The sequence below is a fragment of the Gopherus evgoodei genome, chromosome 11 (genome assembly GCF_007399415.2).
Source record: "Gopherus evgoodei ecotype Sinaloan lineage chromosome 11, rGopEvg1_v1.p, whole genome shotgun sequence".
Classification (NCBI taxonomy): Eukaryota; Metazoa; Chordata; order Testudines; family Testudinidae; genus Gopherus; species Gopherus evgoodei.
Window position 1 is genome coordinate 66,469,065 of NC_044332.1, and position 16,730 is coordinate 66,485,794.

The 16,730-nt window shown below is 41.3% G+C and overlaps 1 protein-coding gene across 1 annotated transcript in view; it reads left to right on the top strand.

Moving 5' to 3' along the window:
* The window catches only part of INSIG2 (insulin induced gene 2), a 42,366-nt gene extending 26,570 nt beyond the window's left edge, over positions 1-15,796 (top strand). The window contains exon 6 of the mRNA XM_030579916.1: positions 12,407-15,796. Coding sequence (XP_030435776.1) covers positions 12,407-12,427 — 21 coding nt within the window. The 3' untranslated portion in view covers positions 12,428-15,796. The remainder of the gene's footprint in view (positions 1-12,406) is intronic.
* The last annotated feature ends 934 nt before the right edge of the window (positions 15,797-16,730 follow it).

A 16,730-nucleotide genomic window follows, 5' to 3' on the forward strand; every position in this document is an offset into this window, starting at 1 on the left:
TGTGGCTCAGGGAGTCACAACTCCCTCCCTTCTCTCCCCTTAGTGTGGAGGTGGGGGCCTTAGTAATTTTTTGCTGGCTTATATCAGTGACAAATTATGATTCCCTTACCCATTACTGGCTCAGCTTTGCTGGCTGGAATGGTGGGGAAGAGGAGTCAAAGCCTTGTTCAGCCCCCATCTCTACCAGTCCATTCCCTGTCCAAGGGCCTGGTAGGCAAGGTAGAGGCAGAAGAGGATTTCTTACTCCCCCATTTTGCAGATGCATAGTTCATCCCAGAGCCCAACCCTCAGTTTAGTGTAGGATTTCATGGTGAGCATAGGTGCAGTAGGTCTTTGTATCCATACACTGCTTGATGTTGGAGTGAGATCAGATAGATCATCAGAGGTATCCATTCAAGAAATGAGGGGATGTGGCTGGTACAGCAAGCAAAGTGCTGTCCATTTTACCCCTGCCATGACTTCTCATCTGAAATTTATAGACGTCCTTCATGTATATTACAATACATTTGCTGTTGTGACAGCCACTTCAGACCCACAATGAGTCCTTGTTGTCATTCTAATGGGCCCTCTGCAACATACTTTGTTGCTAATGAAATGTTACTAATATTTGAAAAATGTTAAATTAGGCCAAAGTTTCCAAACTTGGGAACTAAAATCCAGTACCTATATCAATATTGTGAGCACCAAAATAGTTAGCCTGGTTTGCAGATGTGCAGCATTTCCACAGCACCAAAGTTTGAAAATGTTGATTGTACTTAATTGCTCATAGGACCTAAAATTTTATAATCCAAATAGATACCATAGGGCCAGTCCTACCAGCCCTCGGCATATAATGCTCCAATTGAAGCCAATCAAATGAAGCTGACTACATGGATGAAAATTCCTCAGAAACTATCACAGCCCAAGAGCTATAGCAAAGTCAGTGATAAACCACTCACACCCCATTGATTTCAGTGGGAGAAGAGGTAGGCTAGTGCTGCACGCTTTTGAAAATCCCACTCCTCATATTTAGTCATTCACAATCCCTGCATGAAATCTGACCAAATTGTCATGCACAGGGAATCTCCATGGGCTTTGGTAGGGGACTGAACTCTGCCTACGGCACACAGGGCCGGTTCCAGGTGTTTTGCCACCCTGAGCAAAAAAAAAAAGGGGACGAAGTGCCGCCCCTTGAAAAGTGCCACCCCAAGCACATGTTTGGGATGCTGGTGCCTAGAGCCAGCCCTGACCTCACACATTAATAGTGTAGCCATTAGAGATTTTTATTAATGGAAAGCTGAACGCAACCGTAACTGTGAATCAAGAAGATTATATCCTGTCTGCTATCACTGGGCTTTGTGTTTTGTCAGATAGGCAGCATTCACTTTGAGGAGGAATAATTATGTTTTAGGTCATCAGCTGATTGGAAGATTCAGTATCCCTGTTACAGATGGTGAGAAAGCTAAATACAAACCATGACTATCCCTGCTCTGGAATCAGTTTGTCTAAGAAGACCAAATTGCTGAGTCATTTTGTTTTTCATGCTGTAATTGCCAGTTGATATCCACACTAAGTTAGAACTCCTGGTAACTTTCAAGAATTCAAGGACTGTGCAAATTACAACCAGGATGTTCCGAGAGCAGAATGTCCCCCTCTTAGCAGATGGCTGTGGCCCACAGTGTCCAATAATCACATCATGAAATCTTATTACTTTTGCATGCTGTGCTTGGAAGAACATGCCAAGCTGTAGTCAGGTTTCACGGGATCTGAAAGTTTCTTAGTGAAGAAATAATTTTTCTTCTTCTACTTCCTTCTTCTCCCCCTTCCCCCAATAAATGGACGGTTCACAACCTAGAAAAAGTCATCAGCAGTTCAGGATACACTGACAGGAATAAGGGAACATACTGATTCTCGAATGAAAATTGCTTAGCTTTTCCTTACAAGGACAATGTTGTTACTCATTTATAATCTGCAACTGTAATTGGTATCCCAGCACAGCAGTGTTCAAAGAGGTAGCATGAGCAATATCATTCTGCTCTATAGCAGTGGATTAGCGTTTAAAAACCCTTTTAGACTGACTGACTTGGCATTGCTTTACATGTGTCCTTGCCCTGGGAAATTTTTAGGATTTGGCTACTGTCAGTATGAGACTCTAATAAGACAGTTTGCCTCATGTGACTTCAGCTAAGCTTTGTTCCCGCTGCCTCTTGGTGATTTTCACAGATGATAGATGATGCTGTAAACGAAGTGTGCAGAAAAGAGCAACCTTCCTGCTGGAGACAAATTACCTTCTTGCTTCTGCAGGCTGCGTGACTGTTATGTTTTTTCCTCGATTGCAATCTGTATTGGGTGTAACATTATGTAATAAGTGATTAAAGATCAATGATGACCAAGAAGGTAAGTGATCAAATATCGTACCTGATAGACGTGTACACATCATTTATCTCACTTTTCTCAGGGAAGAAATTATACTGAATTCCTCAGCTATTATTTCAAGGCAAATGGAATCTTAGATTCAATTATGGGTTGGTGCTTCTGCCTTAAGTTCTCTTGGAAGTGTTATTCAAAAGTCAAGATAGTGTAGTTGCACTTGTCCCTTTTAGCAGCTCTAATCAAACTCCAGCTTATCAAAACCTTTACTTGAGGGAAGAAATCAAGTCAATCAGGATATTGTGTAGATTATAAATTAGGACAATAACTATTTATTTTTGCTTGAAACATTTGCTACTGAAGTTACCCACTAAGTCAATGTCTGAACCAGACCTAGAATGAAGTATTTCCTATCCTGTATATTGTGGCAACACCTAAAAGCTTCATTCAAGTCAGAGTTCTGTTGTGCTATCCGCTGTAATTCCTACCCCAGAGAATTTGCAGTGTGAACAACAAACAGAGCAGCTAGAGGAAACAAATAAGAGACTAGAGGAAGGGAATTTGAAGTGAGGAAGGAAAATTCGATGTTTTAGCGTAACTGACTGCACAATTCACAGCCAATCAGCATCAGTAATCACAGTATTCACAATTTGCCTGCCTGCCTAATTCCTGCCTCTCAGTCCTTTATTCATACCCCTGGAATATTCTGGATTATACTGGGCAGTTTAAACCTGCATAGGGTAAAATTAGTTAAATATTGATACATCATTTCATGAAGATTTGGCATGGCTTTAGATGCATTTTTACAATGGGATATTGAACGACACACAGTCAAGATTGACTGATACAAGGTTTCCTGGCTCCGACCCCAACCCATAGGCTACATATCTTTTTAAAATTAGCCTCCAAACTAGCAACCTTCCAGAATGACAGCTGCAACATAGGTAAAATCCAAAAACTCAGGCTGTGAAGTGAGTTCTTCATGCTGAGGAGGAAGACATTTGTTCCACGCTGCAGAGTATTGAAAAAGAAACGTCATATCTGATGTTGTTCAGTTTCTTATGTCAAATGAATTAGGTGGTTTGGGCCAAGTATGTAGCATTCCATTCTCCTCATCACAAAGCCGCCATCACCGCAGCTGTTACCTGTCACCCTGCCTTAGATGAGAAGGAGTGGAGGAGGGCAAATAATCCTGAAGCCAAACTTTTGGGATGCAACATATTTACAACCACTTTGCAGTGAGAATACCTAAGAGCCAGACCAGGTGCAATAGAGGTTGGAGGGAGAAGAGAACCAAGCCAGGCTTCCCTTTCCCTCCGTCTCTCCTCTTAATATCAGGCCCCTGTGACTCATTCTTCTTCACACTCCCTGGGGGGACAACACATGAGACCAGAGGTCCACCAACTGCAGGTGTGGTGAGAGAAAGAGCCAGATTGGGCTTCCCCCAAGAGGCCAGCACATGGCCACGGAGGCTCATTGTCTCCTCTGGCAGCACCACATGGGGCAGGAACTGCCCTATCTCCTGGGAGAGAAGAGAGAGAGAGGGGCCAGGCTAGCCTTCCCTTGTGTCCTAACCGCATCCTCAGCATTCTTTTAATGTTGTTTTTTGTATGTAATACATATGTAGAGGCCCTGATGCTGTGAAGAGTAAGCATGTATGCAGAGATCTTCAGGTTTCTTTGAAGCATTGGAACCACAATAAAGAAAAGGCGGGGTTAAGCAGCCCAAGAGAAACACAGTGGTCAGGCCAATATCCCTTCTAAAGAGGTAACCCAGACTCCCTATTGTCAGGACCAAACTGATATAGTGTGCTCATCTCTGTCTTTAATGAAGAAGAGGCTGATCCTTGTCCTCCATTCTGAAGTTCTTCAACCAAATTATAATGCATCGCCTGGAACAGTGAATCAGTCAGGAGCAAGTATGTTTTGTAGAACACAGAGACACATTAAGGCCAGATAACCAGTTCCTGTCCCAGAAACCTCGATGTGTGATCTTGGGCAATTCTTAACCTCTCCATGCCTCAGTTTTTCCAGCTACACAATGGGGATAATAACACCCACCTCAGAAGACTGTTGGGCGATTTAATTAATTCATATTGGGGAGGGGCTTTAATATTCTTAATGCAAAATATTGTTATTCTCACATCTAAATGGCTTTCTTTGAAAATGAAACTCTGCTCTGAATGGCCACGATGGAAACGCAGACTTGATTGCCAGCTTCTTACTCCGAGGGGGCTGGCAGCAGGAAGAAGGCAGCAGGCTGGTTCATCTCTTGGAGGCAGGGAATGAATGCCTCAACAGTGACCCCTCTGGCTGATTAAGGCATGACAGCAGTGATGAGTTTTGAAGGCAGTCATGTTCCTCTATACAGGGGTTCTCCACCCATGGACTGCAGACCAATCAGCACACAGCTGTGGCCCATGTGACATCCTCCAGGCCGTACAGGTAATATATCAATTGTGTGGCTGCACCCCACATAAAAACATAGAGCTGCATATGTGTCCCACAATGGTAAATCAGTTGAGAACCCCTGTGTCTAGTACTTCTGAATACTGGACATAGTGTGGGAGATTGCAAGGGACCAATCACAACAAATTTCCAGCAGATCTATCTATCTTATCTACCTGTTTATATAGCACTTACTGTCTCATCGCGTTCTTTCTTTGGAGCCACTTTGAGAGCCAAGGCATGCTTACAGCACATTTGAAGTGTCAGGATCAACACTACTCCAGTGGCTGAGTTCTGTAATATAATAGTTACAAGGCTTGTTTAGGCAAGCAGAGCTAAGAAAGACTTCATACAATGTTTCTTCATTCTAACTGTGGGCAGGTTTTTCACAGCATTATCTCCAAAAGCTCTGCTCTAGTGCTGTTCCTTTCTTCTTGTGTATGATACGTCACACACGGTCAGGGTGTCTTGTTCAAGGGGGTTGTTTTTTTAATTTGCTTTTCCTGGCTGGAATGTCCACCTGGATCTGCCAGTTAGCGATTATGCATCCAGAGCTGAGTATGTCCTGATGTAACAGGCTTAAATGCATAAGCTCTTGAGGGCAGCATGTGGTAAACCGGCTATAAGTGAGGACATGAAGAGAGAGTCTAATTTTGGTTCCCTAGTATAAAGTTTCCATGTAGGAAAAAGCAGGAAGACATGTGTACCCTTTCAGTTAAGAGAAGAATGACTTACTGGGATATTGGGATGTTTTGGTTATTTATGATTTAGATTGGATACAGGGTGAGGAATGGTATGGCTTGGGGCCTTAGAATAGGTTATGGGAGGATGTTGAGGTACAGCAGCCAGGGGATACTCACTCTCCCTTTCCAAGCCCTAAGGGGGAGCTGCTGGGAATTTATGTTTCTGAAAGGAGGAAACCTCCAGTGCTGCAGCTCAGGGAAGTATCTGGTCTCTGCTGTGTGCTGTCACCTCCAGCTGGAATCTCTCTGTCTCCACTGGGCCTGGTGAGACCCAAGCTACATTATCCGTGGGTGGATCCCCTGTGTGTTGGTGGCAGTAGGCAGCCTGCTGCTCCACCAAAACATAGCCATGATGTTGCATCTCTATGCACAAGCACTGCTCATGATGCTGCCAGTGCAGGCCGCTGCCAAACCTTGACCTGGTATAACAGCACCACCTGCCCTGCCCCCTGGGCCCTCCCATTGGAAAACCCACTGCACTAATTCATTAACTGGCACCAATCAGCATTTGTGTTGGCATCTCAGAAGTGAAGACATGGAGAAAGAACTACTCTTGCGCTTCTAGCCGGGATGCTGAGGCCTATTGGCAGGGCAGCATGGGGAAGCTGGAAGGGCCAAAGCCAAAGTGGGTAAATGGATGGCTTCAGTGATCTCCAACTATTCACCCCAGTTACTTTCACAAATATTTATAATCCTTTTTTAAAATATGGAGGAAGAAAATTTATATTTCATGTGGTAAAAATATAAAGGTTCCTTTCAAAGAGTTACATATAGGCAAAGCTGAGAACATTTAAAAATTCCACATGCGTAGATGGGTAGGCTATGAACTTGTGAGAGAAAGTGAAACTCAATAAATTCTTCATCATCATCATCATCATCATCAAAGCAAACCCAAAAGTCTCCTTGCACATTGTGCGCCATCCCAGCCCAATACATTGCATTATAATAACAGTGTTTGCTTAGCATGGAAAACTCTTAGTTACTACAATGCTGAGTGCCATTATACAAATCTAGAAAGATAGACACGATGAATGGGCCAATAAAATTTTATTCATGTATGTTCCAAGAGCTTTTGTATTCCTAACTAAAACACTAAAGGGAAAGTTGGTCCATTGTGTTTGTTCACAAACTGAACATTAGTCATTGCTATGGTATATTAAATATAGCCAGAAACAAGGGGAATGGATGGCTAAGCAGCCTGGTATGGGGCTGCAAAACCTTTCATATAACAATATGATGGGTTGGTGATCTATGTGAAATGAGTAGTTAGTTTCATTTAGAGCCAAGTGAATAATTGTCTTTTCCGTTTAGTGGCCAAACCCAAAAAATCTAAAAAAAATATTTGGTTACTTTCAAATTGAAACTTGCATTTTTTCAATTTTTCTCAACAAAATGAAGGACAGAAAAACTTGTTTGGGTCAAAAATGAAACATTTTGGATATGGATTGAAAATGACATTTTGAAACAAAATGGTGATTTGAATTGATATTTGCAAAACAAACAATGTTGACACTTTCAAAATTTTTGTTTTCATGTTTTTTTGGGGGGATGAGGGTAGGGTGAGGGTTGGCCAAAGCTATTAAATGAATTTGACTGAATTCATGAATAGTTTGTACCACCAAAAATACATTTTTCATCAAATTTACTATTCACTAAAAAGTTTCAACCTGTTTTCCTCTCACTGCATTTTCTAGAGGACAGGTGCCCATGGTTTTCAGTCTGTGAGTACCTCCAGTGAAGTCCTGAATACTTTAGACTCCCAGTCAAGTCAAGACTACACTCTTTGACTGCCAGGTGAACTATATTATAGAGCATTTTATTTTGATTTAGTTGCGAGTTGAGGATACTCATCACCTCACAGTTTAAGCCCCATGTCCCCCCAAAATTTCACAGTTATACCTCATGTGTAACTAGAGGATTTTCATAGATTTTTAAGGCCAAAAGAGACCATTACAATCCTCTTGTCTGATCTTCTGTAGGCCACAGAATTCCAGCAAATGGTTTCTATATCAAGCCTATGGTGGAGCTAAGGCATATTTTTAAAAGACATTCAACTTTGATCTAAAGACTTCAGGTGATGGAGAATCCACCACATGCCTAAGAAAGTTGTTCCAATGGTTATTTACCCTCACTGTCAAAAATTTAAGCCTTGTCTAGCTTCAGCTTCTAGCTTTTGTCTGATAGATTAAAGAGTCCTTTAGCACCAAAAACCATCTCCTCATATAGGTACTTGTAGACCGGGATTAAATCACCTCTTCTCCTTCTTTTTGTTAAACTAAATAGACTAAGCTGCTTTAATCTCTCATGTTTTCCAGATGAAACATTCTTTTATCTCTTTTCTGAACCCTTTGCAATTTGGATTTTAGTCTGGAGAACTGTGAATCTGGCACCTTTTATGTCATGAACAATACAGTCATTTAAAAAGACAAGAAAAGATGGCATCTCAGTAAGAAAATGATTCTGGGAAAAATGTCCTGAGGTCTGTTTGGCCTGTTTCCCCATTCACTTTCCATTGTTTTAGAATAAGAAATTCCATCAGGGTGATTGCTACTCTGAGGAACTGTGTGTTCTTCTAGTTGCTGTCAACATCATTCCTACTAAACTCAGTTCTGGGTGTGAGGTTAGCTTGAAGGATGCCAGACAATACTGGCATCCATAGCCTAATTATATAGTCATTGGCTGCATCTTCTAGTTTATTTCAAGACACCCAGAAACCTACTCAGTTATTCTGAGGCATAAAAGGAGACTTATTTGGAGACTTATCTTTTCTGTTTTTTTTTTAAATATACTGACTGTTTTAAAAACATAATGTGCCATTGTACTTGAATGACATAAACATAGAAACTTCAGAAAAGATCTATTGCTAGAGAGAGATAGACTCGTTGGGTCAGATCTTCAGCTGGAGCACCACAACGTTGCTGTGTTAGCATTAATGGAGCCACACCAAATTACACTAGCTGAGAACCTGGCCCATGATGTTATAGTGATCTAACAGTTAATGGATTTATAACACTATATGCATGAAAATCCAACATATTGAAACCTCAATTAATGGGACTTAGGTGCCCATATACCTCTGAGGATCTGGGCCTAAATATATGATAAAGCAAATCCACTATGAAGGTGGTCTCGGTTGGTCATCAAAACTTATTTTGGTAAAGTGAGGTATGCAGGTTGCTTAGAAAGAACTTTAATGGAGTTGGGAGTTGGAATACGGTAATTTTATAGTGTACTTGACATACTAACGATTAGGGCTCACTGTATGCTTATATGAATCATTAACTTCAAAAGCTGCTAGTTCAGCCTCTGGCATAGAGCAATGCATCACTGCTAACTGGTGTTCGCCACAACAGAAACAACACAGCTGTTCAGATAAAAGTTATAATTCATCTCACTTGTGTAATGAACAGTTGAATCCAACTCAGATACTACTAACAAAATTTAAGGTTTATTGCAAAATATTTTAAATGTGCTCAGAGCTAATCTCCCAATGATTATTCAGCAATGATATCTGAAACTTTCTCATTTTTATTAGGGCTACTCTTTGCATATCTAGTCTATAAAACTTTAATATTTGCATGTCATAAATGATTTTTCTAAAGTTAACTTTTCTCATACTTTGACTTATCAGTTTTGGTCTTGGTGGTATGCATTTCAGTTGAAGTTTTATTACATTATCTTGGCAGCACATTATATTTTTTTACACATGGATTTGATTGAGAAATGAAACTGGAATAAGAATGAGGTAGTAGCAGCATCTGCTGGAATACCCAACTATTGCTGTTGTCAATCAATATGATTGATTAAATATGGTGGCACACATTTTATTAAAATGAAATGCTTTCCCTGAAAAAGACTATTATGCCAATATATTATATAGCTTTTCTAAAGAATGTTTCTGAAGAGGTTGTCTGTTTATGATGTATAATACATATAAATAGTTGGTATGAATTGAGGAGTTCAAATTATATTTGGCTGTTAGTGGAAACTGGTGTGTGTGTATGTGTGTGTGTGTGTGTGTGTGCACGCGCACACGCCCTCACTCCTGCACACGCAATATCTATTATTGTCATATTGGTAAGGCCAGCAACAAAAATGGGAGTTTAATTTTTCTACAGGATTGCAAAAAAGATTTCACTCAATTCACTGATGTTTTTATATACAGGTCCTTGATTTCAAGGTACTTAATGCCCTGGTCGCAGGGTAATTAAGAGACCATCTAAAGCTCTGGGGTGAGGGCTGTGATCAACAGCTCCACTTCTCAGGCACCATGGGACTTTATACCATAAGACTAAAGCTTGTCTATGCAGGAGAAGAAAAAGCTTTCTCAGAGTCCGGTCTGTGGCATGAACTGCCATAGGAACAAAGAACCATCACAGATCTCACTATCTTCTATACCAAATGCAAGGCATACGACTTCAACCTGCGTTTTCTAGCATGAACACAGAGCAGCATGTACGTTTTTTTAAAAGAATCCAAATTTCAAATCCACAATTCTTTCCCTGGGGAGAGAGTGAGAGAAAGAATGAACCGCACAAGACAGATATTAGTCATGTGGCTTAATTCATTCCTGGAAGGTGTTTATAACTACAATGAGGACGGCAGTATAGGGGCCTATACAAAATAGAATGTGTCTTTGCAACATTCATTATTCACTTATCTTAACATCGCTTACTCTGGTGAAGACCTTTTAGGGGGAGAATCATGGTGCTATTGAGGTCAATAGGAGTTTTGCCAGGATTTCACGAGTTTTGGGTGACTCTCACAGTTCTACAACATTTAAAAACTGAAATATTGTTCCACTCACACACCTTGTCCATACAATAGAATGAATTATGAAAGACTCTAATGAAAATGTCTTGCCATTTTATTTCTGGATTTTGAAATTCTAAATGTCATTGAAATTTCAACAAATTCTTACCATTGCTGCCATCATCCTCATTAAATGAACTGGAATAACATGTATCCTTGTTATTTTTGTAATAATGATCATTCCTAAATATAAAACAGATATATTTTCCTGATATCAGGCCACATACATCAACCACAGAGCTAAAATCACAAACCTTATGTGAACCAGCCACTATCGGGGGACAAAGATTCACACTCTTCTATAGCAGTGGTTCTCAGAGCTGGTCTGCCGCTTGTTCAGAGAAAGCCCCTGACAGACCGGGCCAGTTTGATTACCTGCCACGTCCGCAGGTTCGGCTGATCGCTGCTTCCACTGGCCGCAGTTCACTGATCCAGGTCAATGGGGGCTGTTGGAAGTGGCACAGGTTGAGGGATGTGCTGGCCGCCCTTCCCGCAGTCCATGTATACACTACAAAATTACATTGGCCTTATTTACATTGGCTTATAGCCACTGCAGTTATTAAATCACTAGTGTGTGTGCACACTTGGATCCTTGTGTCAGCAGTACACAGCCTCACCAGGAGCACTTGTATCGATTGTATTGTCAGTGTGGAGCATTGTGAGACAGCTCCTGAAAGCCAGTAAAAGTCAACATAAGCAACACAGTGTCTATACTGACACTGTGTCGGCCTAATTACATCGATTGTGACTTTATGCTGCCTGGGGAGGTGATGTTACTATGTCTGCACTACAGACCTTACAGTAGCATGGCTGTACTGCTGCAGCTGCACTGTAGTAAGGTCTCGTGTAGCAGCTCCATGCCAATGGGAGAGCTCTCCTGTTGACATAATTAGTCCACCCATAACGAATGGCGGTAGCCATGTCTGCAGGAGAGCTGTCCACACTGATGCTTTTGTCAGTGAAACATGTCAATCAGGATATGTTTTTTTCTCACTCCTGACTGACAAAAGTTTTACTGACAAAAGTGCTAGGGTAGCCTAAATTGTCATAGAGAGGGATTTATGTTGGCCGGAGCCAAAGTCAAGTGAAGACACTTCCACAGCTAGATTGACACAAGGCAACTTACATTGACCTAACCCTGTCGTGTAGACGGGGCCTGGGTAACAGCTGCTCTGTTTAAGCTTTGAGATATTAGACTAAAAACTGACCCCACTGACTTCAGTGGGGCCAGAATTTAACTTCTTTCTTTATCTTTTTCTTTTTCTTAAAATACATGAGCAAAAATGTATAAATATACAATTGGGGACTTTTCCTTGACCCACCTATGCAATTTATGGGGGTTATCCCACTAATGAGAGTTATTATTGCTGGCCATGGTTATGAACTTCAATGGTGCCTAAATCTGGGGATTAAGAGCCTAAGTACCTTTGTAGATCCAGTCTGTAGATACTAGGGTGATAGACACAACAGAAATGCCTTAGGTTTAGACAGAAAGACAGACAGATAATCAGAACAATGTCATTAGCTAAATATACCTCAGTGACAGGCCTCTGTTATGCCACCACTCAAAGCTTCCAAAATAGTAGCAAGGAGTTCTCTCCTCTGACTCCAGTTCAACAAAGCATGTAAGGAAATGCTTAATTTTAAGCACTTTCCTGAACTGGTGTCTCACTGAGTATGTCTACACAGCATTTTGGAGTGGTCCTCCCAATCTGGGTCAACAGACTTGATTAGCATGGCTTGCACTAGCACTCTAAAAGCAGCTGCATAGACAGCACTTGGAAGTTGCGGCTTGGGCTGGAACTCATGCTCCAAAGCCTGGGGATGGTGGTGGGCTTCAGAGCCCGAGCTCCAACCGAAGCCTCTTCTGCAGTGATATTTTGTTTGATTGCAGTTTGTGTCATCACACGGTAAAAACACTATACTATAAAATGTGATCATACTGTATAGAGGACTGCCTTAGGCAATCATGTATATATGATCTCCATTAAATCAGAAGTACCTTTGCTACAAAGAAATAATTGATAAACATCAATTTCTTCATTTGTTTCTCAGGACACCAAGGCTACCTCCTGAAACGAGAAATGTCCTTGAACAATTGAACAGCAGAGAAAACCAGCTGGAGCCTGTTGCTTCTTATTTTTTCACCTTTTTAGGATTCTGAACATCTGTTTGTGAATGTGTCTGATCACTAGATGGGAATTTAAAGCAAATACACCATTCACTATTTTTAGCGCAGTGCAGGCCTTTAAAAATTACCCATACGTCTACTGCAAACCAAGCAAACAAACAACGTATTTGGAACCAGAAAACCCCCAAATCCAAAATATCGTGAGTGGCTTTAACATTGTTGTCCAAAGCATATGAAATACAACATTTTGGAGTTGGTAATTGCTTTTAGTGAAATCTCTGAAACCCATAGATTTATATTTGTTCAGTTTCCTTTAAAATGGATCGGTATAGCTGCTTCTATTTTTTTACACAGATTTCTGAGAAGGTGATATTTGCCTATACAGTTGTATTTTTTTATTTTATTATATAAAAGATTCTAACTGTTGATTTATTATGTATGGAACAAATTGTGTCTTTGAAACATGCTATAGTATAATGACTTGAGTTAGCACCGAAGATACATATGCAGGGACTAGCAGTCAATTTTGACTCAGAGTAGATAATACACCAACTGTGTATTAAGTTTAATGTAGATTAATGTGAGTTGCTTCCCTTTGCATGTATGTACACAGGTACAAATAATTAAGATTAATTTCCACTAGATATAATGGCTCTCATTGTGCACGGTGCCATAAAATTCTTCTTTAATAGCTATTAATTGGATGTATTCGCTTTGATGGTAAAGTCCTGATTAGTCTTGTTACCCTACAGTCCCTGTCCCCCTCCCTTAGCCCACTTTTGTGCTTAGGGAAAGATTTACAAGAAGAGAGTCACAGCTATGCAGTTTATTAGCAAAAAATCAATACATGTATGCTTTCCTCCTACACATATAAAAGGTTCTACAAAACATAGTGACTCTGCATAGTGTTAAAAGGAAAGACATGGGACATGTTTCCATTGCTTTATTCCCCATCCTCCTTCCCTCATACAGAACTTTCACAAGGAACAATTCACAGTTTTTGCTGGGTTTCCTTTTACATCTTTGTTTTCTTCCTTTGGCTTCTGTATGGGATAGGAATCTCAGGATTACTCAGTGGTAACATAACACCATACACTGAGAGTTTACTGGTGCCAAGCTATAAGATGCAAGACTGAAGTGAACAATCTCTTTTATTGGCTGGTCCCAAATATTTTTTTTTGGAAAAGATTCAGTCATTTTCCTCCCCCCATCTCCATTCTTTGACCTACTTGCAATCCTAGGCACTAGGCCAGAATCTCTTCTGGTACTAGCCAATGTAGCTTCATTGACATCTGTGGCACTATTCTGATTTACATCAGCTGAGGATTTGGCCTAGGTTTTTTTTGTTTTTGGTTTTATAATAATATTTTTTTACAAATGTTAATTACAGATGGGTAAAGTCACATAGAAGCTAATGTCTAAGGCCAACCCTTTCAAATCAGGGTCACCCAGAGCAGGGGGCAAGTGGGGCAATTTTCCCCAGACCCCACAGGGGCCCCGTGAGCCCTGGCCCAGTGGCAGTCCGGGTCTTTGGTGGCATTTCAGCGGCGAGGGGCCCTTCAGTGCTGACAAAGACGAGGAGTGACTGAAGGCCCCCTTGCCACTGAAGACCTGTACCGCTGCCAGGTGAGTACAAGCACCACAGCTCCCTCACTTTGCCCCAGGCCCCCTGAATCCTCTGGGCGGCCCTGTTTCAAATTTTGGTTCCTAAATACGGGGCATCTAATCAAGTGGCTTCTATAGATTTTCAGTGGTGCTGAGCTTCTGAAGGCAGTAACAGATGCAGGAGGTCAGCAGCTCAGGAAATCAGGCAAATTATTTTGTTGCCTAAGTATGGATTCAGGAACCTAACTTTAAGCCCCCAAGTTTGAAAATATCAGCCATTTTTAGATGCGTATGTGTGTGTAAAAATTTGCATGCATTTTTTTTCATGCTTGAATTGCACTTGCAAAACGCTCAGGGCAAATGTACAACTGCAGCTTGTATGTGTGCATTGGGCATTGTGTGCCTGGAACATTTGTGTGCACTTTTAAATAATTAGGCCTGAATCCCAGGATTCTTCCATTACAGTTTGCTGCTCTCGCAACTTTCCCACACTAACACAAATCCTCTGTACTGTCATATTATTAAAACACTGTCCTGATGCCTTCCTTTTTGGTGATTAAGGAATAACTACCATGCCATAGGGTTATGGGTAGCAATAAACAGACTTTGGGGTTAACAAATTAAGATTTGGGATAAGTGGTGCTATTCTATGCACTCCTGGACATTCAGGCTATGTCTGCACTTATGGCAGCATGTAGAATATGGGCACTACATGTGTAGCTACATGCCACATTGAAAAGCACACTGGCACAGAAGTATGCAGCTACACCTGGCAGTGAAAGACTGTGGCAGCAAGGAGACAATGGGGAAAGGCTCCAGCAGTGGGGCACTATTTTGCTAAAAATAGTATAAATGTGGGAGGTACAGTTTGGGTATGTAGAGAGCCATGTAGGCTCAATACCATAGGATTCAGGCATGTGGGCACTCTACTTGTTTAAGCCATGCCACACCGTCTACACTGCTACTTATACCCATGCTAGCTGGGCATGCAGTTTTTGTGCTTGTGGAAGAAAACAGAGTCTTCACTCTTAGGTTGGTTGCAATAAGTCAGAGACAGTTTATTTTCCTGACACTTGCAAGGTGGGGAGGGTACATCCGGACAGGGGTTTCCCCCCGTCCCAGGCAGGTCTCCGTTACATAAACAATTAGGGCAAGCATTTATACCTTGTGTTACAGATAATAATGATCAACAACCGCATTTGTTTATACATATTCCTTCTGATATCTTATTTTTCTCAGCAGTTCCTGCTACAGTCTGTATTCCTTTCTTATCTAACACAAGGTCAAAAAACAGTATTTCTTACAGTATTTTTTTTGTTCCACTCGCCCAGGCCCTACCTAAAATCTCGCATTATTAGAGCTAGTGTTAGCCTAACTCTTACTTTATTCCTAAAAGTTAAGATATCTGCGTTCAAATCCCCTTTATCCTTTTCTCTGTTTCCACATGCTCTACATGTCACTGTAGGCATAGACGTGTCTTCAGTTTAGTCAAGTCTTGATTTGGCCCTTACTTTTACATGCCTTGCTCTGTACTGTTGTAAAGTCGGTGGACAGTAATTAAAGGAGTTGCAAATGCCAGGAGAGTTTGTCCCCAATCAGTACAGCTGAAGGAGGAGGTTTCATAGATTACAAATCTGGAGGGGACCACTGTGACCATCTAGTCTGATCTGTGTAACACAGGCCACTGGATTTCCCCAAATTAATTCCTCTTTGAACTAGAGCATGTCTTTTTTAAAAAATCCAATCTTGATTAAAAAAAATGTCCAGTAATGGAGAATCCACCACAGCCCTTGGTAAATTGTTCCACTGGTTAATTATCCTCACTGTTAAAAATGTACACCTATTTCTAGTCTACATTTGACTAGCTTCAACTTTTTGCTTTTGGATCTTGTTATACCTTTGTTCACTAGTCTGAAGAATTATCACATTTCTGTCCGCCAGGTAGGTATTTATAGACTGTGATCAAGTCACCCCCTAACCTTCACTTTGATATGCTAAATCGGTTAAGTCACTTGAGTCTTTCACTATAAGGCATATTTTCAAACCCTTTAAAATCCCCTGGGGGCATTTTTGTTCTGTGTTTATGCAGCACCTTGCACAGTGGGGTCCTGGTCCATTAATAGGGCTCCAATTACAAATAATAAATAATAATAATTATTGTGGCACTTCTCTGAACCCTGTCCAATATTTCAACATCCTTCCTGAACTGTGGGCACCAGAACTAGGCACATGTTTGGCTCCATCTCTCTGTGGAATGAGGCACAGATGCTGCCCCTTCCAAAGCTTGCAGTTTTCAGGATATTGGCAGAAGGCTAACTGTGGAGAGGCTTTGGGCTCCCATGCACCGGCTCTGTACCACCGGCAGCATACTTCTTCCAATGCCTTCTCTTAGGCTGCGGCTTCCCCCGGTACCCTTGTTAAAAGGAGGATGAGATCACCACAGAGGAAACTGTGCTGCTAGTCCACAGTAATTAACCCTAGGCTGTTGAGGGGGGAAACATATGTGTCCCTGGCCTCACATCCACACAAAGTGGGGCTACTTCCTATGCCAGCCTTCTCAGTCCCCACCAAGCCCACACAAGAAGGGGAACAGCTATATGTGGAGAGGATGCTTCGCACTTATATCTGGGGGATGTGACTGGG